The sequence below is a fragment of the Erithacus rubecula genome, assembly GCF_903797595.1.
Source record: "Erithacus rubecula genome assembly, chromosome: 3".
NCBI classification, from domain to species: Eukaryota; Metazoa; Chordata; class Aves; order Passeriformes; family Muscicapidae; genus Erithacus; species Erithacus rubecula.
Window position 1 is genome coordinate 66,668,563 of NC_136689.1, and position 23,877 is coordinate 66,692,439.

The following is a 23,877-nucleotide window of genomic DNA, read 5'->3' on the forward strand; positions in this document are numbered from 1 at the left end:
GCAGAAATACAATATACAATCAGTAAAAAAATAGAAAGGAAGAAAAGAAAGGCAGGGGATGTTTCACCATGACTGGACGTTACTTAGTGACAAGCACAACTGATTCCACATAAAGTCATGTCAAAACCAACACATTTGCTTCAACAGCACACAATCTGTGTCACTGAATAAAATGGTGTAAGTAAAGTAATATTAATAATCTTGTACAGTCTTTATTACATGATGCCACACAACGTTTTGACATAAATAGTACCTGCTCTTATTTCAAAGCATCACTATTCAAAGGCAAAATATTCCCAAGAAATATGAAATACAGAAGGGATAAAACCACACTCCCAGTGAAATTTAAGATTTGGACACACTATTGCAGAATACTACATATAAATCTTATTTCTTTTTACTTACTGTGATGTATCTATGTCACCATCAGGTTTGGTGCTGAGCTGTTCCAAACAATCTATAAAGCCCTAGGAAATAATAAAGCAAGATCTAACTTTTGTGCCAGAACTAAAACAAAGTTCTAAAATTCACTTTAACTGTACTCAGTAAAAGCAGAGCAATCATCATCACCTTGTTTTGTCTTAAACCTTACATAAATGCAACAATGTTTAGTAACAACTTCTAGATGCATATTTTCTATTTCGCATGCATCAGTTTACTTGTAAGAAAACACAATAAATTTTAATCCTGATAAGTAATTTTCATGATGCATGTCTAAAATTATGCAGTGATAATCTGGTGATTAGCATGGTTAACAGTTTTCATGTGCTCAATCTGAATAATGGATCCCAAGTAAAAATAGCAGAAGCCTCACTATAATCCTTTTGTTGTTCTGGCTCATGATTTCTTATTCAAGGAAACTATAAAAATGGTTCAAAACCCTAAAGAATGCTATTACCTAATTTCAAATCAATTTTTAAAAGTCAGATTTTGTTACGAAGAACACTGTTTTCTGCTGCAAAAATTAAAAGCCAGGTCTTCAGCTGATGAAAATCAGCATTTTTCTTCTCACTGCAGTGTACAGATGTTGGATGGCATCAGCTCAGGAGGTATCAATTGTCAGTAAAATCTTGAACAAATCTTACATTCAGTAAAATACTTGAATATGTCACTTACCCTCTGAGCATTTGCCATCACTGGATTGAGCTAGTAAGTTCTAACTACCTTTTAAAGTCAAACATTTCTCAGAATCCCAGAGTGTACCAGAGGAATAACAGAGTCATCAACTTAAGCTGCCTTTTGGGAGGTGAGTAAGGTACAACACACAGATTTTTTGATTGTCACTTGTGTTGACAATTTTGTACTTTAAAGTGCTCAAGTTACCTGCATGATCCCAATGCTTAGCTGGCACACATCCTCCTGTGTTTTCTGCTGCTGGAAAACCTGAGGATGCAAGCATATTATTTTAGCAGAACAACTTTACATGGCCTTATTCTCAAGGAAGGCCTGAGTGACTTATCCCTAAAGAGATGACACAATTAAAGGAATGGCTGCTGGGACACTGTTTTCTTATGGATCAATTTAAATTTTTCTTCTCCATCCTAAAAATGGGAGAGACAATACAAGATCCAGTAAACAGTTTGATAAGTATGAGGAGATATCATAGTAAAAGGAAGGAAGTTGTAGTACATGTAGTATGTGTCATTGTTGGCTAATGCAGCAAAAACTCCCAGGATATTTCAAGGTCTTTGTGCCCTAAAAAGGAGGATTCATCATGCAGGTGAATTCACTGCAGATCCTTATGAATAATGTTCATTAAAAAAGTAGACAAGCTAGCCAGAAAGATTAATTTAAATGAGAACAGAGAAACAATATCTATACACAGGGCCCCAAGGGAGTTTGGAAAAGTGTTAAACTTCCTCAAAACACTGAAACCTGAAAGAAAAATATCAGTGTTTCAATCAATCAGGGCCTCAGGGTACTGAGCAGATGGGGGCAAAAAAACTGAATTTAAGTTCTTCAAGTAATTTGGATCCAACACTGAGTGAAGAGTAACTCCTAGGAATGGCCTCTCCCTTTTTTATTTTAGATATAATGTTTAGTGCTATCTGAAAATTATGTGAGTAGCACCATTTTTTCCAGAACAGCTTTAAGGATTTAAATACAGGTTCCATCCACCCCACAAAATTTACCCTTAACAAATGAAGTACAAACAGAAGTTTAAAAGCTAGCACAAGTGAAAAGGTGTACATGGGAAAAAAAATAAAGAGGAAAGTTATATCCTTGGATCATTCTCTGAAAGTTCTTTTCATATAAATTACTATTGGGTTTCAGAAGAAGAACAAAAATAAAAACATAAATCAAAACTTACACTGGCTTCTCCAGGTTTGCAGTCCAACACAGTTTTAAGAGATTGCAAGGAATGAATAATGCACTGTTCAAACTGGGATGGCTGAAAGTCAAATGAGTTGTTAGCTGTAGATAAGGACATTAAATATACACTACACAAATACATAAAACTTACAAGATATACGGTAAACTCTTTATTTACAAATTATGCCAAACTAGGGTAGGAGGGAAAAAAAAAATCACATTTCATGTATTACCAATGGATCCTTTCATAGTGATGTGCTTTTGTATGTAAATTATCTACAGAATTATTGCCATAGATCAATGTACATTTTTCTATCTGAATGAGAGACTTTTATACCAAGCAGCCTCATGTAAAAGGCTTATGAAAGATTTTTAGACCTTTTGTGGAAGCTTTACAGATTCCTGTTGACACACTCCCTCCTCCACTCCTTGATCCAAGATGGACAGAATTTTGCCTGGGATATCTAGTGTTTCTGCACTGCATTTCAGCAAAAGGTTTTTAAAAAATCAGACTGAAGCATGCTTCAAATGGAACAAAAATGGTTTGAGGGGCCATTGTTACCTTCAAGTTTCCAAACCTGAAATATCAGTGTCTGGATAACATGTATCAATTTCATCCCGAAAGTGCAAACAGGTTCACAGCAGAGTCATTAGTCACTTTTTCCTTCTCTTTCTCTCTTCCCTGATAAGTCACACTTTATTTTTCTAATGCATCTGTCTGCTGGCATTTGGTCAGGAACTTGTGCAGGGCAACATGAAGCAGCCAGTGCTCCAGAAAAGAGGGACATCATCTCACTGGATTTGGGTCAAAGAAGTGGACAAAAGAGTATGTAAGTCCTGAAAACTTGCTTTTCATTCAGTAAATAGTTAATGGCATGCCACCAACTTTAGGCTTAGGAATAATTTTTATTTCTGTAAATGATGGAGGTGGGTTGGGGAACTGATCCTTACAAGGCAAAATGGAAATAATGAAAAAAGCCACTAAGACAATCTGTATTTAGTATTTTTTGACCCCTTAAAAGAAGAAGGCCAGCAGCAAAGTTGCTCCTCTTGGGTTTTTGGTTCCACACTATAAAACATCACATTTCAGTGGAAGAAAGGTGTTTAGATATCTGATTCTTTGGATATTATGAAGGTGAGAAAAACTGTTTCTATATCTTACTGTATCTTTTACCTAGAATATAAATGCTAAAAGGTTCTTCAACCTTTCCTAAAAACTTAAAATACAGTTTCTACCTCAAGCCTAAAATGTCCCTGAAGAGACTATCTGGCCCCTTTTTATACTGGTTAACTTTTGCTCTAATATTATCCCAATGAATTCTACTTTGGTAGGCAAATAATCTTGCTATGACAAAGCACAGTCTGCTTCCACCATTAAAATTTGGCATGTTTCAACCATGGTCTCAAAAGGTATCTTAGTAAAGTACTGTATACAAGGAATGAATGGGTGATTTCTAAGCAAAAAAATGATTTAAACATTTTTTAAATAAAGATGTGTTAGGCTACAGCACAAGCATAAAGAAACAACACTTTGGTGGAAGAACCATCCCCCCCTCCATTCAGCAGATGAACATAGTGACAAACAGAAAAGTTAAGGGACTTGCCCACAGCAGCAGCAACTGAAATCAAGACCAGAAGCTGTAAATCTGGTTATAGTACTACAATTGACAACAACACTCCTTCCTACAGTGTGCATATTGTGACTGCTTAATGTCCTCCTACTCAATTTCAAACACTTATTTATAGAAGCAAGTAAGAAGAACTAAAAAAGTCTGTGAGCATTCCCTTAGATAACATACACAAAGCAACTCTCCCTCCCACAGGCCTTTTCTGCTTTCACAGATTGTATTTAAGTCACACCTACAACGTGCTTGCTGTGTTTTAGGCATTACTCATTACTGTTTATTTCCAGAAAGTATCTCAGTAATTTATCTGAATTTGGTTTCAAGTCACTGGTTGTTTGCATGCAGGCAATATCCTAAATTAGTTGCTTTTCAGTTCAATTTCTCATTATAACATATAAGTGACCTCTTTATTTAGCTACAGACCAATTCCATGGTAGTGTGTCTACTAAGTTATGAAGCATTTTGATGTGAACTGAACTTGTGACCTCAAGTATGACTTTTTACTCCAGTAAACCATTCAAAGAGGCAACCAATTCAATTGAAAAAAACTTCTCGTATTTTCATATTTTAATAAAACTATAGACACCAGTATGCACACACAGATAAAGTGTCTAAAGTAATCAAAATTTTGGAGAATATAGAAATAGTTTTCATTACACATGCAAAAGTAAGAAAAAATCCAGCAAAGAAAGTGCCTACACGACACCAAATATACCCACCAATGATGTCAAACCTTCATTGTCAACAACCCAGTCCTCCTTTTCAGCTAATCTCTTTATATCTGCAGGACAGAGTAATAGGGGAAACATGGGATGGGTGGGTGGGGAGAGAAGGTATAAATTTTAATTATTAAAAACTCCTTGAACTTGAAAAGAAACCACAGACACTGGAACTGCAATGACGAGGCATACAAGCAAATAGCACTTCAAGCTTCAAAGCCTTCAGTACTCTCAAATGACTAAGAATGGAACTATATGGTGCTGCTGACACCACACAGAGAAGAACATCTATGATACATGCAGGACTTGCATGAAGCACATAGCTTACTGGAAAGCTTAGAATTAAAGGAATATTGTGAAGGCTTTGGGTTTGTTTTTATTTTGTAAACTTTTTATCACAATACAAAATACTTTAACTAAAAACCTGAGTCTTATATAGTCTATAATGCTCTAGCTCTTAATTAAAAATGAAATAACAACTACCTAGTGTTTTAGCAAAGACAGAAAGGACAGCACATAGTTCATATTCAGAACTATAAAAGAGGCACATGGTTCTCACTCAGAGTCAAGGGTCCATGGTGCTACATTTTCTTCAAAAGTACATGAACATATATGCAAAAAGCACTCTTTCACTACCCAGGTGTTAACTTATACAGGCTTACTACTATATAATTATTTATTGGGACGTGAATCCAAAACTTACGCACTATAAAAACACAATTCCTCAATGGATGGTGTGCATTGTGCATCATCACTGTGCTTTGGGCTTAACTGAAGTGTAAACAGAGCAAAGATGAACTGTGTGCAGTTTGTGGGGCTTTGACATAACAGTTTTCTCATACAGAAATTGCTCATCAGAAGTGCCTGCACATCAAGAAACTCCCTTTTAAATGAACAAAAATTTCAGTGAACACCATCTCTTCTAAAAATCCATGCAGACTATAACTAATGTGTGCTGAAAGGTATCTTCAGAATCTCAGAGCTTCCTGTAGCTAAATTAAGAAGCTTAGTTATAGAGCCATACTCTGAACTCTCATGGAAGTATAGGCTCAGTGAGGATAAAAGACATTAAGGGATTATGCAGAATAATTACTCTGTTCACTTTTCTACTTAATTCAATTGATACTCTTGTAAGGTTTAGATTGCACTGGTCAGCCTTACATGTTTTTGTGGTGCTGACTTCTGCATTCTGTTCTTAGTTAATACAAATATAAAACCCACCAAATTTCTTTCTCATATTTCACTGCACATCAAATTCCAGTCAAATACATTCATGAAAACTCCCTGTCTAGTCTGGCATTCACATAATTTCTCTTTCATGACCTTTATGACCAGTGACCACATATGGGAGGGAAAGAACACAGGCTGCCTCTCAGGGCCAGTGTGTGTGTATGGTGTTTATCACAAGACAACAAAAAAACCCCTGTGCGTGGGCAGGTTGATCGTATTTGAAAAGCAAAGTGCTCTAATGAATATTTTAACTACATTTGAATATTTCAATTACATGTGAATGCCTTTACCAACTTACAACATGCAGCACTTTAGTCATATTTCAGAGATATTAGAGAGGTGACATTCAAGTCCAGGAGGAGCCTTTTTGACTTACTATTACAGATACAGCTACTTGTGAGATACATTTACATAGCTCTATGAGAATATCCACTGCCTCTTAATAATAAGAATTTTTTCAAGGGCCCAATTAACATGGTCATGTGCAGAAAAACATCCCCACTATCTTAAATACATTCCAGAAGTATGATATTCTTTAGCAGGCAAAGAACAAAAAAAAGGGGCCCACAGATAAGGCATGAAATGTAACAGTATGAAACGAGAGTTATGATACAAGCAGGCATCTGTCCTGTTGAATACTATAGCAAACACACAGAACTCTTCACTGATAGGGGATGGAAGCAGGGGGAGAGGAAAGCTCCTGTTGTGGCTAGACAAAAGAGAGCTACATTATCCAGCCAATAACACCTACCAGCATCTCTAGGGATCTGCTTTCTTTTGATTCAAGAAAGGAAAGTATGAATTGCTTGTATTAAAAACTAAGTTGCAGAGTACCACAAGAGTTTTCCTGCACAGCAATCAGAACATGTGGAGCAGAAACTGCATCTGAACAAAGAACTGGGCTATTGCCATGATGCAACAAGTAGGTAAAACCAGTAACACGACAGATTTTTCTATCACTGGTCACACATTGGAACTCTCTGGACTGTGCTGGAGAAGCTAGGTAGGTAACTGAGAGATTGGATAAGTTGAGGACTGTCAAGAAAATGGTTGAGAGCTAAATACTTCCTTCCTTTGAAACTGCAGGACATCTGAGGAAACACTCACTATTCCTAGACAGGGGAATAAGTCAGACCAATAAGAGCATCCTCATCACACAATTAAAAGAAAAAAATCTCTTACATCATCAAGAAAAAAAATTGAGCTCAATTGTGTTAAGGGATGAAAAGCAAAAAATACTTTCTTCTACTTTATGTGAAATCTGAAATAGTCATAATACTTTAGAGAGTTTTAAGGAGACGAGACAATGCATGAACTTATTCAGCCAGCTTGCTTGATATTAATGCAGAAAAATAATGTTAATTGTGAAATGGATTTAATAAAACAACAGCCAAGAATGGAGTCCAAATCAATATTGTAACAAATAAACCATAGATAACTAATGATTTATTGTCACCAAAAGTTTAAAAACTTGATTGATATAGCCACCTATGCTTGGCACACTTAAGCCTAGAATAAAACTCTTAGCCTACATAAAATCATATGTTAAAAAGTGATTAAATTGTAATATTAAAAAGCCCTAATTTTTTTAACATTGAGGATAAGTAGTCCTTTGGGAAAAAAACCCATGGCCCTGCTAAGAGAATTAGTAGATCAATCTGCCCTGATTTTAGGAGACATTTATTTCTAGGAGGTCTACTTCACTGAACTTTAAATTTCAGAGTTGAATACAAGACAGCAAGAAGAATGGCCTCTGATGGCATAGAGTCACATTAGATGTAGAGAATGTGTGACTGGCCTTCACAATCTAGACATTTATGGCAAAAGTTGTGTACACAGCAGGAAACCCTGGAGATTACAATGTTAGTAAAAAGCCCTGGAAACCACACAACTAAAATACTTTATAAAGGCCTGTGGATTTTTTTTTGGGCTTTTTTTTTTTTTTCTTTCTCTTTCCTTGGGGATGGGACACTGCTTATTTAATTCTTCATGTTATAGAAAATCTCAAGAAAGAAAATAAATTCCATTTCCAGCATGGAAAAGCTGCATTGTGAAATAAATCACTTGTGTTGTAAAACTGTCTCAACCCAAAAGAAACAAGTCTAACTTACTCTATTGATTGAACTGAGGGAAGAAAATACTCATAACTTATTTCCAGCAGAAAAATAAGGTATTTGAGTAACTCTTGTGGGGGACTACAGAACCAGGTGAGTCCATGCCACTACAATATCTGTAATAAACAGTTATCTTTGAGAACATGGTTTGGACCAATTAGGGGCACAAAGAATGACAGTGAGCAAGGGGACCTGCAGCCTTCTATTACCTTCAGCTGTGTGTTGTAAGGTCACGATAATGCAACGGACACGAAGGTCCAGAATAAGATCCTGGATGATCTGAAGCATGTCATTGGGTATCTCAAGGGCAGTAAGAGACTCAGAACTTAGCCTGGAAAACAAATAAAGTTAGATGGAAGTGTAAATCTGAAGGTGTCTTTTAAGCTGATACAACTACATAAAGTTTTTCAAGCATTTTCTGCATATATAAATACAACAGTTCCATTCTCAGTGTATTTTTGAAAACTAATTATCCCATTTGGAGAAGATCAATTATTTATTTAAATAAGAAGATTGGAAATGCAGATTTATTTTTCTCAAAGATTACAATAATGTCATCACAGCAACATGCCACACTTTTCTACTGTCTTCTTGCACTTTACTGCTTGATCTCCTGTCCTATGATCCAAGAATAGTCTTTCTGGAGTAGTAGCAACTTCTTTGTTCTATTTTTAGATAAATGCCTAGGTCAAATTGAAGATCCACAATTGGGTTTCTGAGATATTTTTTACTTGCATGTAAACAGTAACAGGTATTAAGCTGTCAGAAATGGTGATGTGGCTGTGCATCAGATTATTAAGAATATACATATTCAAGGAGCCAAAATACAGCCACTGCACCATGTGCAGAGTAAATTAATTCACTGTTTTGCTTCCAACTGTGATCAGGCACGAATTGCTGGTGCATCCTCACTACAGGTGAGGATGGAGACATTGACTTCTGGGTTTTTTTTTTTCATTAGAAATAGTAATAGAACAACTACTTGCAAGAATTAGCATTCCAGCTTTCAACTAAAAAGCTGCAGTCATGCTCAGACTTGGTCAGGGGCACAAGACAGATGTTCACTGTTTTTATCCAGCTCCTGGATATGTAAGCAAGGACATTTCAAAGGCAGTAACTGCCATCTGCCCTACTGCTAATACTGAGGAAAACACAGGTAATAGAAAGTGCCAAGGTGGAGGAATAGGAAGCCACAAAGCAAACAAGTGGAACATTTCCAGTCATCCACCTGTAGGATCCAGTTCCACACCCCTGGTATTGGACACAAACCACCAAACCCCCACCATTAACCAGGACGCTCATCACCCAGCACAACTACTGAATTACTAGATTAAAAAAATCTGTCCTATCTCAGCCAGCCAGGAAACAGAATGCAAACACCCATATGTAAGAAATTTAAGCTACTTTAGACTGCACAGAAACCTTCTACTTTAGAGTTAATTCCACTGAGCACACAGCTGTCACATCCCTAATATCATCCTTTTTCTCTTCTAATACACCCTAACAAATACATACCTTTCACACCATCATAGTAAGAAAAAAAGTCTTGTCAGCAATGGCTCACTTGATTGCATAGTTTAATTTACTATCTGGAACCTATTAACACTGGGCAATTACAGGATGGGAGATGTGATGACAAGAGAAGCCAGTGTGATACACACAAATATGTATGTGTGATATCAGCTGAGACTTACAAATGAGCAGAAAAATTAAGATCACAGAGATGTAACGACATGTCCTTGTTATTTAATACTGTGAGTTTTATCTTAACTCTTAAATACAAGCAGAAAACAGAAAATAATTTGTGTGGTGACAGAAAAGTGTAAAATGCTAACATGTGCTTCAAAATGAGTTTTAGTTACATATTGGGAAAATAAGGCTTTAAGCTATTACATAACTTTGTAACAAATAAAGGTCTTAGGCAATGTGTAGGCTCCCCTTGGAAACAGCCCACCTTTATCATTAGTGAGTCACAAGAATTTTGTCAGACTGTCCAAGTGTGGGGGATTGAAAATTAACACACTTGCAGCCCTAGCATAAACTTCTGACCTGGTCATCACTACTCAATACTCTATGATGACATGTTCCATTCCTCTTCTCCAGATGCCCCTTTTCTTCTCTACTTTTGATCACTTTGCAGCAAAGTCTAGCCCACTTTGCTCAAGTGCCAAGTACTAAGAAAACAGGGTGGGGAAAGGAGTAGGAGGGAGGGAGGACTTCCCCAGCTCAGTTCAGTTGCTCATTACAAGGGTAGTGACCGGAAAGCAAAAGGAGATTCTCTGAAAGAGTGAGTCTTCGTATAGTCTGAAGCCTCAGCCTGGATCTTATCTCAGATGGCAGAGCACAGTGAACCTTTAGAGAACCGTTGCTTACATTTCCAAGACAATATTACAAATGGGCAAGTGCTGAAGTCTACAATTTTATAAATTGTGTGAAGTGCATGACTTGCTTCTCATAAAAGGGCAATACTGATGCCCATTTATATCTTCTCATCAAGCCAGTTAATTCTTAAATGGAAAGCATTCCATAAAATTCAGCCAGAATAACAAACTTCATGTGGAAATATTTTTCTACGTGGTTACATGACAGAAAATTTAAGTCACAACAGAGTGAAAGTGTTAAACAGACTTGACAACAGGTGTGCATCACCCCATTAGCACTAAGAGCATCTATATGATTACACCCCTTTCTTTTATTCATTTGTGCTTTGCCTGTTACCTGCTTTGGAAACTCGAGATAAAAATTAAAGTACCATCCCCAGGTATTGCTCAAAGGAGTAGTTACTTTTCAAAAGATAATGCCAATTCTTGTAGGCCCTATAGACATATGCAAGCAAATTCTGTGTATTAGTGAGTCCTTTTGCAATTGATGAAAGGTGCATCAATAATTTTATAAAAAAAACTAAGTAGAATGACATTATAAGCAGGAATATCACCTTCCATTAAAGAACTGTAATGGTAGATTATGATCTAAGAATAATTACAGTGAAATTTTGGCAAAAATGGGAAGACATGTAGCAAATGCAGCAAATAATTGCTTTTTACCCTAAAGAATCAAATTGTGTTTGATTCACTGAGTGTCTATGCTCTATGCTGTGCCAGGAAAATATTTTGTTCAAACTTTTTCATAAGATACTATGGGAAAAAATGAATATATTATTATGTAATAATATGCAGTATTATGCAATTAGACTATACCATGAAACACCTTTAATTACACTTACACATAGAATCCTAAATCTGACATAAGCCATTTTTTTCAATCCTATTTTTGAAAATGTTAACACTCTTAAAATTCAGGGTATTTAATGCAATGAACAAAGCATTTTGTCCTAAAGCACATATTCTATATATGAAGAGAATGATTTTATGGGTCCAGAGATCCATTTACCTTACAGTCTGGATAACATGTGTTAGCCACTGGCCAGAAAGTTCAGATTTCATCTCCCAGCCACCATACTGTCTTAATTCTCCTTCTCTGAGGCTGAATGGAAGCAAGGCTCCACGTATAAGTTTTACCAGAGAGTGCATCACTTCCTGAATCATTTTCTGCATTAGAAGGGGAAGAAAAATCAAGGAAAAAATCTTTATCAAGATGCTTAAGCAGCCATGTACTTGCTATATACAACAGGTAGAAATGTTAGATTTACAGGTGGCTCCATGTGGTATAGAAGAGAGGAGAAGGAGGTATGAAGGTACACAAATTATTTAAGAAATCTTATTTTTCAAGGTGACACTAAAGTATCTTGCCATGAAGGACATATGAAAGAAATCAAGGTTCTCCCCACCACATTTCCTCCAACTACTTACCTTGAAATCATTTTGTCTTTGCCTAGCATTTTTCTTCGATCTTTCCATTTGGCCAGATTTTTCAGCAGTCTTGTGAAAATGAGAAAATTGAAAAGGGTAAGTATCTTATAACCACTGTTAAAATCTGAAAAAGGGGCTTTCAAAGTGAAGAAGTGAAAATCAATGAGTTTATGATGCAATTATAAAAATGAACTCAGGGCATTTCACTAAGCAAAGACTATATATATATCTCAATAAACTCAACTTACTGTAGGTAAGTACACTAATGATTAATTCTGAGGAAAAATGTATGCTTAAGACAGAGACAAGCATAAGAGTAGCTCAAGCAGTACAGACTTCCTGAGGTTAAAGTTTTCTCACTGCAGTGTTAGTGACATCTAAAACATATGTAGTCCATTTGTGCATCAAGTTTACATGAATAAACTGTATTTTTTAGCATGGAAGTGGAAAGACATCAATGTGAAGTGGGAACCAATTTTTGGAATGAAGGCAACTTAGAAATGCATAATGTTGCAGGGTTGCAGGGTTTTTGTTTGGTTTAGCAAGAGTATTTTGTTAAAATGCTCTTTAAATAATTCAGCTGATTTTGTAAAAGAGACTGCAAAATAAGCAACATCTTTATTGTCACTTCTCTAAGAACAGAGGAACATGACTACACTTTGCATGAGACAGTTACAGTTGAAGAAAAACATGATTTGACTAATAGTCTTCCTGTTTGTAGTTCTACCCTTCTGTGGAGAGTACTGAGATCTTAGTAAATTACATTGAAAAAGTTATTTCAAATCCTAGGTGAAAGGAGATGACGAATTTTATACTTAGAAAATATCCTATTTTATGTTTGTACAGCAACATCTACTGGACAAGAAGTGCAATAACATGATAGAGGTGTCCTCAAAGACAATCAGTTTACTTTCAAATAATTCATTTGAAACGCTGTGTTTTTCAAAATCCTTCTTCAGTTAAAGCACTAATGATTTTTAAGATAAAATAAATAATTTGAAGTGAGCAAAAATTGGAAAACAAAAAAAAATAAAACTCCCTAACAGTTTTGGAAATTACATAGCTATAAAACTCTTGTATGTTAAAGCTCTGAATTATACCATTTCAGACAAGGACAACAACCTTGAAATTATTGCTGCATTTAACTCCTGCTTCTCTCTTCTAAAACTTTATAAAGAAAATAAATTGTATTCCTTGAAACTTCAGATAGCAACTTTAAGTTCACACTGGTTTACAGCTGGATTAAACAGAGCAATTCATAGATCTTTGATATCTTTTTTTTTTTTTCCAGTGGTTTTGCTGAAGACCAATCTTAAACCTTTCCTGCACAGACAGACCAAAACTATCTTGTGGTAAAATCAACGGTTACTACTTACATTTGTGACTTCACTTAGAGTGATTCAAAGAACTCAACTTTTCAAACTGTTAAAATACCACATACATCTTAACTGACAATATTTTATGGCATACAGCCAGCCTTTCAGAACTAAAGAGAACCCCCTCCCCATCAAAACCCTACAAACTGTACAACATAAAATACAACTTGAAATGCATATGTAGAGATGTTTTTCTACATTTTTAAAATGTCTAAGCTAACTGAAATAACCCTGGTATACCATTTTTTATAGGATGGTTCTTAAAAAATGTAGCAATAGCCTTGCTTCCTGAATGATGAATAATAGCAAGCAATGCAAAGATAAAAGTATTTTCTTCATGGGCAATTAAAATCTGTACTGTTTCTGACAGCAAAACACAAACTTTCAGTCTTGAATGCACTGTGATGACAGATACTCTTAGGTGCTCTAGAAGTCTTCCATCTTATGTCACCCCCTCCTCCCACTCATCCTCAATTGACTGTGGCATGCAGAATACACAGGAGGAATGGATTCCTTCCTATCTCCCCAAGAACTTGGGGGGCTTCTGTAAGGACCAAAGGAGCAGAAGAAATCAAATGTATGGGATTAATTTCTCAGAAGTTCACAATCAGGGCCAAACATAGAAGAACATATGTACCTTACAGATTAACAAAAAAACTGCCTCTTTTTTTTTTTATTATTATTTTTTTATTATTATTTTTTTTAACACTGAAACTATGTTTTGTTCAGGCAGGACAGAAGATCACTACATTTTCCACCTGCAGTCATTTTTAATGAGCAGGATTTCTTAGCCTTGTTCACAGTTCAAGTCTTCATTTCTTTAGAAACTGCTTTCTATTTCATTGTACACAGAAAAAAAGAACATAGTAACTTAACAGGTGAATTTGTAAAGTTTAATCTTCTACAGCACTGGTGTCAAAAAGAAAGGTTATAATTTTCCTTATGAAATAAATTATTTTTGTGAAAGTTGACAGTACTAAGGTTTATTTTTGATTTTACTTCCTTCACTGAACATTATGTATGAATGTCATATCTTTCTTTAGATTTTTATAATGTAAAATGAGGATCACATATAGCATCTATTTCACTGAAGCCATAATGCTCTGTACATTGTGTTCAACATGTAAAGGGCTATATTACCTACTTGTATCATCATATTCAAAAAGTATATTAATTTATAAACAGTAGCAATGAATCAATAAATTATTTTGGCTAGAGAAATGGAAATCTCATTGATTAGAGAAATGAAAAATAAGAACATTAGCTTCCAAATGTTCTTTTTCAAAGGCTTTTGTGTTTTCTACTAAAGCTGCAATGAATAGTAGATAGACATGATGACTTCAGAATTTTAACACAGCAGAACATAGTATACTACAAATTAATCAAAAGTTAATTTTGAGAGATATCTTTTCAAAATTTGTTAATAGTGTGCATATAAAAGTAGCATGTGTCATAAATATTTATTTTTTTAACCCTTCTTGGATTATCAGGATTATATTTGCATGATTTGGAAAAATCAGATCATCTGAGCAAGAAGGAGTAGTAGAACAGGTAGATGCAGCTGACTAACCTTCCAGGCTAGACTCCCTATAATGGGTCCGTGAATTCTGCTCTGTGCCTTGGTTATTTTGCAACTCCGGTCTTGAACCTAACCTCACTTCCAAATACTTAAAACTCAAGAAATGAGTATCCTTTTCCAAAGAAAAGAAAAAATATTTTTTTCTGTATGACTCTGCCTTTTACATATCTCTACCCTTCATGAAATGTGCTACTTCTTCAGATCACCAGTGAAGGGCCAGCTATGAGTAAGAGGTGAAAGTACACAGATATTGTTGAGTCCAGCAACTGGAATACAGCCACAGGCACAATCCCCACTGTCAGAATTTAAAGTAATTCCACTGTATATTTACATTATTTTAAAAAGAAAAATCTCGCACTAAAGTAAGTTGTTACTTCTACCAGTGAAATATACTTCAGATATAATTATTACAGACCTTTGTTACTTGTAAGTCCTTTATATAGAAGAATCCATACCTCACTGAATAAACTTCCATTCACATAAGAAACCCAGAGCTTCCAGAAGTTGGGCAGCTGACTCACAACAAGTTTTGTCAGCTTTTCAACAAATACAACTTGCTGAGGAGCTTTGTATCGCCAAGCTAAATGGGGGAGAGGGGATAGAAAAGACATTAACATTTTTAAAAATAACAAGAATGTACAACTAGTTTGCTGCTGCATAAGTGACTATATAGTACATAAAAAAACCTTCTTGGTAAAAATAAAAAGCTTAAAGGCCAGTCCATACATGTGTACACAATTTGTACACATACAAGCTCTTTCTCCTCCCCTCCTATGCTTACAAGCTGCCAGCACTATGATTGCATCTACAGAATAGTTCTCCTTGTGGGGATATCTAAGGCAATCCACCAAAAATCCATTCAGACAGTCTTCTGTCTTCAAAACACTCTAAAATGTATGGTAGTGTGAAAGCAACCAAGACATTAGAAAAGTTTCAAATGAAATCTTGGCGACAGATAATTTTTTTCAGTTTCCTCTGCAATAGGCAAAAGAGAGTAAAGAGAAAGCTGAACAGAGGCAGAAGTACTCATTAACACAGAAAATAAAGGAAACCTTGTGAAATATTCTTCCATAACTATCTATGTTCTCCATTGAAACCTTCACGATTACAATGGTTTAACAAAATGGTATCACACCACAACAGTGATAAGAGACTTGCATTTCACTTCAGGAACTACAGTCTGCTTTGGAACACTTGGACAAAGAAATCACATATTTTTTGAAAAACCCCAAAACAAACAGCCAAAGCCCCAAAACATTATAACATTTGTGCTAATGTGGTGGTTTTTATGTATAAACTCAGGTCTTGTACAAATTACAATTTTTAAAATACTGTATCAGCCTATGTAACACTGTAGAAATGCAGAAAAATGTTGCAAGAAATAGCACATTTTGTATCTACTTTCCTACAGAATGTTGCCTACACTTAACAGGAATTCAACAGTTAGGCAAAAATAACTGCATGTTACATACCAGTAGGCTTCACCAGAGCCTCACTCTTTAGTTGTGTTGGTAGACAGTTTTGAATCTCCTTGAAGTACAGCATGCCTTCAGCAGCTTCCATTTGTCAAGGTTTCTTTACTGGAGAATTGAACATCTGTCCTACCCATTTCTTCTCATGGCCAAAAAGTTTAGGCATTTTGAATTAGCATTTGAAAATAAAATCGTAAAGGAAGCCCAAAATTTGGGAAGAGGGTCTGACATAACTCAAGTACAACTGTGCTGAGAGTGATACATCTGTTTAGGATGCATGGAAATGTCCAAACTCAACTAGAAAAGCTCCTAGTGTGGACACAGATGAGATACTTCCATCACCTTGGTTTATGACTGCCAGAGAACTGGTCTAGATCCAGTGGCAGAAAAACTCTCATCAACAAGCTGTGACTACATCAGGAAGCTGTGCCAACACAGCTACAGCAGCAGAGGCTTTGTAACTTCCAGAAACCCCAACTTCTAACAAAAAAAAAATATCAGTTCCTTTGAAAAACTGTTTCAGCACTAATCCAAGGTTATAACCAGGGATGTCACTTGGTAACTGGAAACATACTGGCAAGATTCACTTCATCTATGAAATTCTTTTCTCCTGGAGGAAGCATATTTCAGGCTTAGTCCCAAGTCTGCAGACAGCAAATACCTCCTAGAATAAGCCACTACACATTGTATCAAAAGGTTATGTATGGTCATAAATTCAGGATATTTCTACTTTGAAATGGCAGCTCTTGCACAGGCATCCTAAATTGTTTTGCTTGGTTTGCTTTGTCTCTCCACTCAGAAAAGAACAAGGATGGCAGAGCTATCAGTGGTCATGTGCACCTAAGCAGCAAGAAACTCAACTCAGAGGCAACTCATTCTACCTCTAGGAAATTAGGATGGATTATTATAGTGCCCCAATTCTCTAGCTTTCCTTTGAATCTTGGTTTAAATTGGCATCTATGCAAAACTTGCTGAAAATTTATCTTTTTCAGTTTGTAAAAGGTAACAGATCCATAAGTAAGACTCTAAAAAAAAAATAACTGAAGTGAAATTGCCAGCCATATAGGCAATTAAGTCCCTCTCATGCAAAAGAATTCAAACAACTTAAACTGAATTTTGGGTGTTGCTTGCTACATTAAGTGTGGCATTAGTATTGTTAGTGAATGGCACTCAAAAACAACCAGTAATTTAGTGTTTTGCTTTGTAACACTTGCTATCACCTCCAGGCAAGGTTATGGGCTGAGAAATGACAAGGGTAAGAGTAAGACAGCTATTTCAGTAAGGAATGATCTATTCTGTGAAAAGCATGTCTTCTGTCTCCTGTGATGTCACCATTGAAAGATTACTGAGAAGAAGTTGTTTGGACGACAGTATTGAGGACACTTACAACTCAGAAAGCCTCAACTGCTTGTGGACAGACAGACTGCTTCAGCTTAGTCAAACATTTTGTTTCCCTTTTTGGGTTTAAAGAATCAGACAGCCAGATATGTGAAGTCACAGAAGGTACAAATGCAAGGAGAACAATCTGAGCAAACACATACAAACGGTGTAACAAACAAAATGCAGTAGGCAGCAGGTGGCTATGCATGCAAGAGAAAATATCTGGTCTGTAGAAAAAAAGACTTTTACTACTTTAACTACATTCTAAGAAGCAAATTTTGAACTTGAATTTGAATTTTATGAACTGCCTTTTGCTTGCACAAAACATGGAGGACTTCTTTAGTAAGCAACAGTGATGTATAAGAAGAAAGAACAATATTTTGTAACGACACATAACAAACACACAGAGAGTAGGTTTTTGTTTGGCTTTTTGACTGCACCACACAGTGGACAGTGGGGGCTGCAGTTTTTTTACAACAGAGCAGATGCCTACCATCATCCCGGCCAGACTGAAAGCTGCTGCCCCTTTTCAGTGAAGCAGTTTGACTGAGGTGGCCAATCGGCGATGGACGCACATCACCGTCCAGGTCCAGCATGGGGCTGTGGAGCAATGCATTGCCTGGGCAGAGGGGAGAAAAACTCGGAAGTTAGAATAATTTTGCACATCAGTTGACACAAAACTGCATGTTGCATGTGGAATTCTAATTTAATTCAGTGATACAAACGTTATCTTACAAAAACATTCTTAATCTTGCTTTATTTAGACTCTCTGTTCATGTGTATCAATGCTATTCAATACCACCACTACTGGCTCCTGTAGCAAACCCAAAATCATAAGTACCACGGGGAAAATGCCATTCTTTGGTCTGTATTTTTCTCTGTTTATAATTAATGCCCTACAATTAGTTGCTTGAAAGCCATGGATAAATATGCATTTATGCCATTTTTCTGTTATATGTTCTAAATATACCTTTCAACAGCAGAAGTTTCTTCTGTGTCTAGCTGAAGCAGTTATGGTCAGAGTGTTCAACTATCATTTAGCTGTTTTGCCTCTACACAGTTCAGGTAGAAAAAAATCCATCCATCAGGAATCAGATTAACTAATTGCATATTTCCTTTGTAAATGTCCTTATTTATACATAACTACAAACCCACAAAATATTTTCCAGTGTATCAAACAATTATTTTATACTTTGGGTACCTGTCCACATGTAGGTCACTACTTACAAGTCTAAGCAAGGATCTAATCTGATGGAGGTGGATACTTGGAGTCTAGCATGAATTGTGAAAAACAGCCATATAAGAAGAATAAGGGACTATGATAATTTTTTAACGTACTGTGACACTGTCAATAACTTTTAAAATGTCTAAATTGCTGTGTTATGCATTTCCCCTTACAGAGATATTTCTGAAAGTAGTCATCAAAACTATTTCAGCATTGCTTAGCTAAGCTGTAACAAGTAAATTCCCAGAATTATAGAACAGTCCAGGTTGGAAAGGATTTCAGAAGACCATCCAGTCCAACCTTTCATGGGAAAGGGAGCCAGGGTGAAATTATCTAACACCCTGTCCAGTTCAATGCTGAAAACCTCCAGTAATGGGAATTTTATGACGTCACTGGGGGGCTTACTTCAGTGATTGATTGTTCTCAATGCAAAAAATATTTTCTTAGACTGAAATATACTTATACTTATGAAACTGCCCCTGGTAATACATGCTGAATTTTGTAGTGAGAATCCCAGCATTTGAGTTTATACTGTTGATATTTTCCATTGATAACAGGAAGGACAGAGAAGATGACTACCAGCTGTAACACCGAAATACTCAGATTCAGAAGGAACATAAAGCAAAAACTATTCAAAGCATATTTACTCTGGTGTTAGAGCAGCAGGGCAGAAAAGATATACCTAATCCTTTTAAACAGCTCAGGCTTAAAGAGCAATATAAAGTATTGTGAAACATATCACAAACTTCCAATAGGTGACAGTATTGGGTTTCAGTTCACTTTGAAAGAAGTTCTTTCTCTTATAATTATTTAAAGGCTTGTAGAGGAATTTCCTACAGCCTTCCATTACCAAAATAACTGTCAGTTCTCCCACTCATCTTCTTACTGTTCATAGCAAAAGACACATAAGTAAATAGATACAGTTTGTTACATCATTTGCAATTGTGATTGACACACTGTATTAACGGACTCAGTGAACTCAGCCTTCCTATCCACCTATCTTCCTATCTCAGGCTGTGCTATGATTCTGTTCACTATTTAACTCCTACACCACTTATTAAACACAACTCATCTTTATGACAGCTTTAAAACTGATGACTTTTCAGCAATACAGAATCTGCTGCAGTGATTTAAGTGCATTATCCACTATCACCACAGACAAGCTCTACACTGAATTTGAACAAAAATTTGTGGAAAGATTTTTCCTGTTGAAAGAACTAAAAGTGCACAATAATGAGAAAGCAAAAAACTAATGCTTTGCAGTCATCAGCATCGAGGAAAACAATCCAGCACTTCACAGAATTAAGTAAAACCAAAACAAATTAGTATCTCTTCAGATTAAAAAAAAAATATATATATTCATTATCTTACAAAAATTCTACACAGAATAAAAAGAAAATTGCAGAAGACACAGAGAAAATTTAATTGTCTCATATAGTTTCTGTGATTTCAGGAGCATTTGAGTGTGATTCAATATATTTGCATTTTATTTGGGGGAAAAATAAAAGCGTGTCAAGCAGGCTAACTCAGAATTGTCACATTGCTATTTAAAACATATTTTATTAAAAAAAGACCGGCAAGAGTGTAGCAATGTTGTTTTCACAAAAACTGCAACCAAAAAAATCCCTCTGATCTCTCTGCATAGAATTTAAGTTCTCAGCTTTCAGACAGCGTGTTAATATAAGGAATGTCTTGTAAACAGATGGTCTCTAAAAATGACAGCGCCAATTAAACCTCAGAATTAAGAAAAACAGACACACTTACCAAAACACCTTAATGTGAATTAGTTCAATTAAAACCACTTGCTTGAGGTAGCTGTATTGCTGCTGATGCACTAAGCCCACGCAGCCTGAATGGTTTATATACTCACCAGTAACAGAAAACAAGAGAATACTCTCTTGTTCCACCAGAAAAACCACATCATCAGTTTGCTGGCGTACCAGGAAAAGAAAGTTTAACATGAACTAATTTCTTAATTGGTTGTCTAGCATTACAAGCAAGTATAACACAGCAGCAGGGAACTACAACAGCACATATACCCTCAGGACTAATAAACATCTGGACTACATTAGCAAAACTGATCTTGCTTTCACCCTGCCAGAAGATAGCGCTTGAAGACTGCATACTAATGCATAAATCTTGTAAAAAAAAAGTGAGAGTTAACTTACAAACAATTTTTCTTCTATCCCAACTCATTCCCTCTCTGGAGCCAGCAGCTTAAATTTAGCAGCGTAATGTAATACAATGAATTAATAGTAGTATGGACTGCAGACAATAATATTTATAAGCCTAAATAAACTAACCAAATAATAATTTACTGCCCACTCAGTATTTGATTTGTGTACTATTTTTACATTCCTAGATCCTGAATGTAGGACAGCAACAATTAAAAGTTTTGAGAATTTAACTTTTTACTGTGCTAACAGGTTTTAAGAAGTATAAACATGAAAAAAATGCTCCCGGTAGATCTTTAATTTTAAAAAATACACTGCATCTTTGAAGCTACAAAAGTGCTTTTTTCCAAAATACAGCATCTACATGAAGCATTATCTGTCAGTGACTCCAGTGCCAAGTGTATATTTAACCAAGGAAACACAGGAAAAATAAAAGCACTATCTCTTCTTCTACCCAACTGTAAAAGGATAATTAACACCTTATTACATTTACAACTATATAATCAAGAGAAGATCAAATATGAAGTTTTAAGGATCTCAATACTGCTTTTATTTTATTATTAAGGTTTTTAGTGGGTTTCATCTTTCTGTGCATAGATATTTTGAAGGTACGCATTCAGAGGCTGTGTGAAATAAAAATAGTTCAGCGGTTTTGTTCACTCTTCTTCTGTTCTAGTGCAGTAAGATATTAGCAAACCAAGAATCTAAAGAACACAGCAAAAGCACAATTCTTTGGTATTTGATATTATTTCTCTAACTTTCTGTAAATCAAAAGCCATCTGTGCTGACCCCTAACTGCAGGTTTATCATACTATAGGGTAATTCTGTTCCTGCAGTACCCATAGCTCACGTACAAACCTCGACCCAGTTTTTTCTATTGTTACCTGCAAACTCTTGGTAAGCAGTGTCTTACAACCTCCATTAAAAAGACAGCTGACGTGAAATTTGCCTAAAATAAATTTCTCCATGATATGCAAACCAGTCAAATATTTAAAATTTTAAAAGCTGCCTTCCTTTCATATTCCTAAACTACAACCAAACTGAGTGTAAAATTGTTCTGCAATATCCATTGCTCCACAACTGCCTGGGTTTTTCCCCTCTCTGAGGTCTGGCACGCAGAAGTTTCTTGAAGGAGACACACATCTTTCACCTCCTTTGATAATCCAGCCTCAGCTACTCTGCAATTCTGCCAGCCTGGTGCACCAATTACATGACTTCCAGGAAAGATTTTTACAAAAGTACTGGTGATCAGGGGATTAATATTGTGCCAGCGCTTACTGCAGTGACAAAGGAAACTGTTAACAAGTGACCAACCTTAGGTTAAATAATTTTTCAGTGAGATTTTCCATGTTAAGTCAAATGTTGGTCATTACACAGACTTGCTCATAGACAACATACAACATATACATCATATGTATGAGCAGGATTAATTAAAAAAATAAAAGACCCTACTAGATGTGCAACCAGGTGAATACAGCCACTGTGTTTTCTCACCCATTATGCATCTTACAGTGAATTTTCTCACAGGCTACAATGGTACGGGAAGGCTGATCTACAGCCTCCTGACTCTCTGAAGGGCAGCAGACTTCCTTACCAGCCTTAAACACCTTTGAACATTTTTTCCTGTGCACAGCAGGCCCTTGTCCTGTGCTGCAGCCTGACCACCCACTGTTGCTTGTTGACCAAACACACGGTGCCTGGAGCCCGCACTGACACAATCAGGATAAGACTCCTTTCAATGACACCGCACTGAGAATTTCAATTTGTCTAGGCAAGAAATGAGGGGAGCAGGAGAAATTACTGAAAAATTAACCTGCTCAGCAGATGAATAACTGCATTTTATTCTTTTTTTTAAGTACTTTTTCTTTCTAGCCTTACATTTTATAGTGATCAAGAAGAAAATGGATTGTTTCTCTAGAAAAGAGATGAGCATGGAAGATTAAAATTGAGAGAAAAAAATGCTTTTGGGAGATACTTAAAAATGAATGCTTTTTAAAATCTTAAGGCTAGTCTTCATTATTGTAAATGCATTTATAATGAAACTTTTTCAGCTTACTATAAAAAGGGTAACTGGGCCTATTTTAGTGGTGTTATAAGTATTTCACAGCCTAAGGATATGCCTTATTGTCAGCCCTTCAGGCCAAAAAATTCTGAAACAAGAGCCAAGCATTCAAGTTCAGCACATAAATAAAAATTACTTCATTTTACTAGCTCCAGCAGACATTAAGGTCATCAGCATTTTTGGAAAAATTCTCTTTAACTCAACTGCCTGAAAAAGTACTGAAGACTGGAGCAGATACAAAGGTAAAATTCTGGCCACTGAAGAGTTTCAATCTATCTTCATTTATAATAATCTTTAAAATTTTGATTTTAAGCTACCTGTGTTGCTTTTTAATACCAATAGTTACACTCTTTATAGTACTTTAATATAATTGAAAGTATTACATAAAATAAGAATGCCTCCTGAACTCCTGGATTCGACTAAAATTTCTAAATTACAGCAAACTTATAAATACAGGTAGTAGAAGAGGAAAGTGAATCTGCTATTCATTTTTGTACTGATCAATTTTTACTCTCTCTCTCACTTTTTTTTTTTTTTTTTAATTAATAACCCATTAAGGGCTTGCTTGACATCTGCTGTCAAAAGGGTATTTCTGCTATGGACAGGGGATGTGGTTTAGACATGAAATGGCTCCCAGCTGCAAGAATTCTTCTTCCAGATGTACAGTAAGCAAAGGCAGTGGAAGAGAACCAGCTGCTAGGATAACAAATTGAAAAGGCCCTTTTGACACATGCCTTGCCGGCCTGTCTGATCTAACAAAGATGGATCATTCATTGCAAGGTGAATAGAATCTCAGTGT

At 35.9% G+C, this 23,877-nt stretch overlaps 1 protein-coding gene across 2 annotated transcripts in view; it reads right to left on the reverse strand.

Moving 5' to 3' along the window:
- EXOC2 (exocyst complex component 2) overlaps positions 1-23,877 on the reverse strand; it is a 125,250-nt gene that overhangs the window by 42,827 nt on the left and 58,546 nt on the right. For both annotated transcript variants that reach the window (XM_079300979.1, XM_079300980.1), the window contains exons 12-20: positions 18,111-18,236; positions 15,221-15,345; positions 11,811-11,879; positions 11,392-11,549; positions 8,211-8,332; positions 4,658-4,719; positions 2,312-2,392; positions 1,324-1,383; positions 406-467 (exon numbers count right to left, since the gene is read on the reverse strand). In XM_079300979.1, coding sequence (XP_079157105.1) covers positions 406-467; positions 1,324-1,383; positions 2,312-2,392; positions 4,658-4,719; positions 8,211-8,332; positions 11,392-11,549; positions 11,811-11,879; positions 15,221-15,345; positions 18,111-18,236 — 865 coding nt within the window. The remainder of the gene's footprint in view (positions 1-405; positions 468-1,323; positions 1,384-2,311; positions 2,393-4,657; positions 4,720-8,210; positions 8,333-11,391; positions 11,550-11,810; positions 11,880-15,220; positions 15,346-18,110; positions 18,237-23,877) is intronic.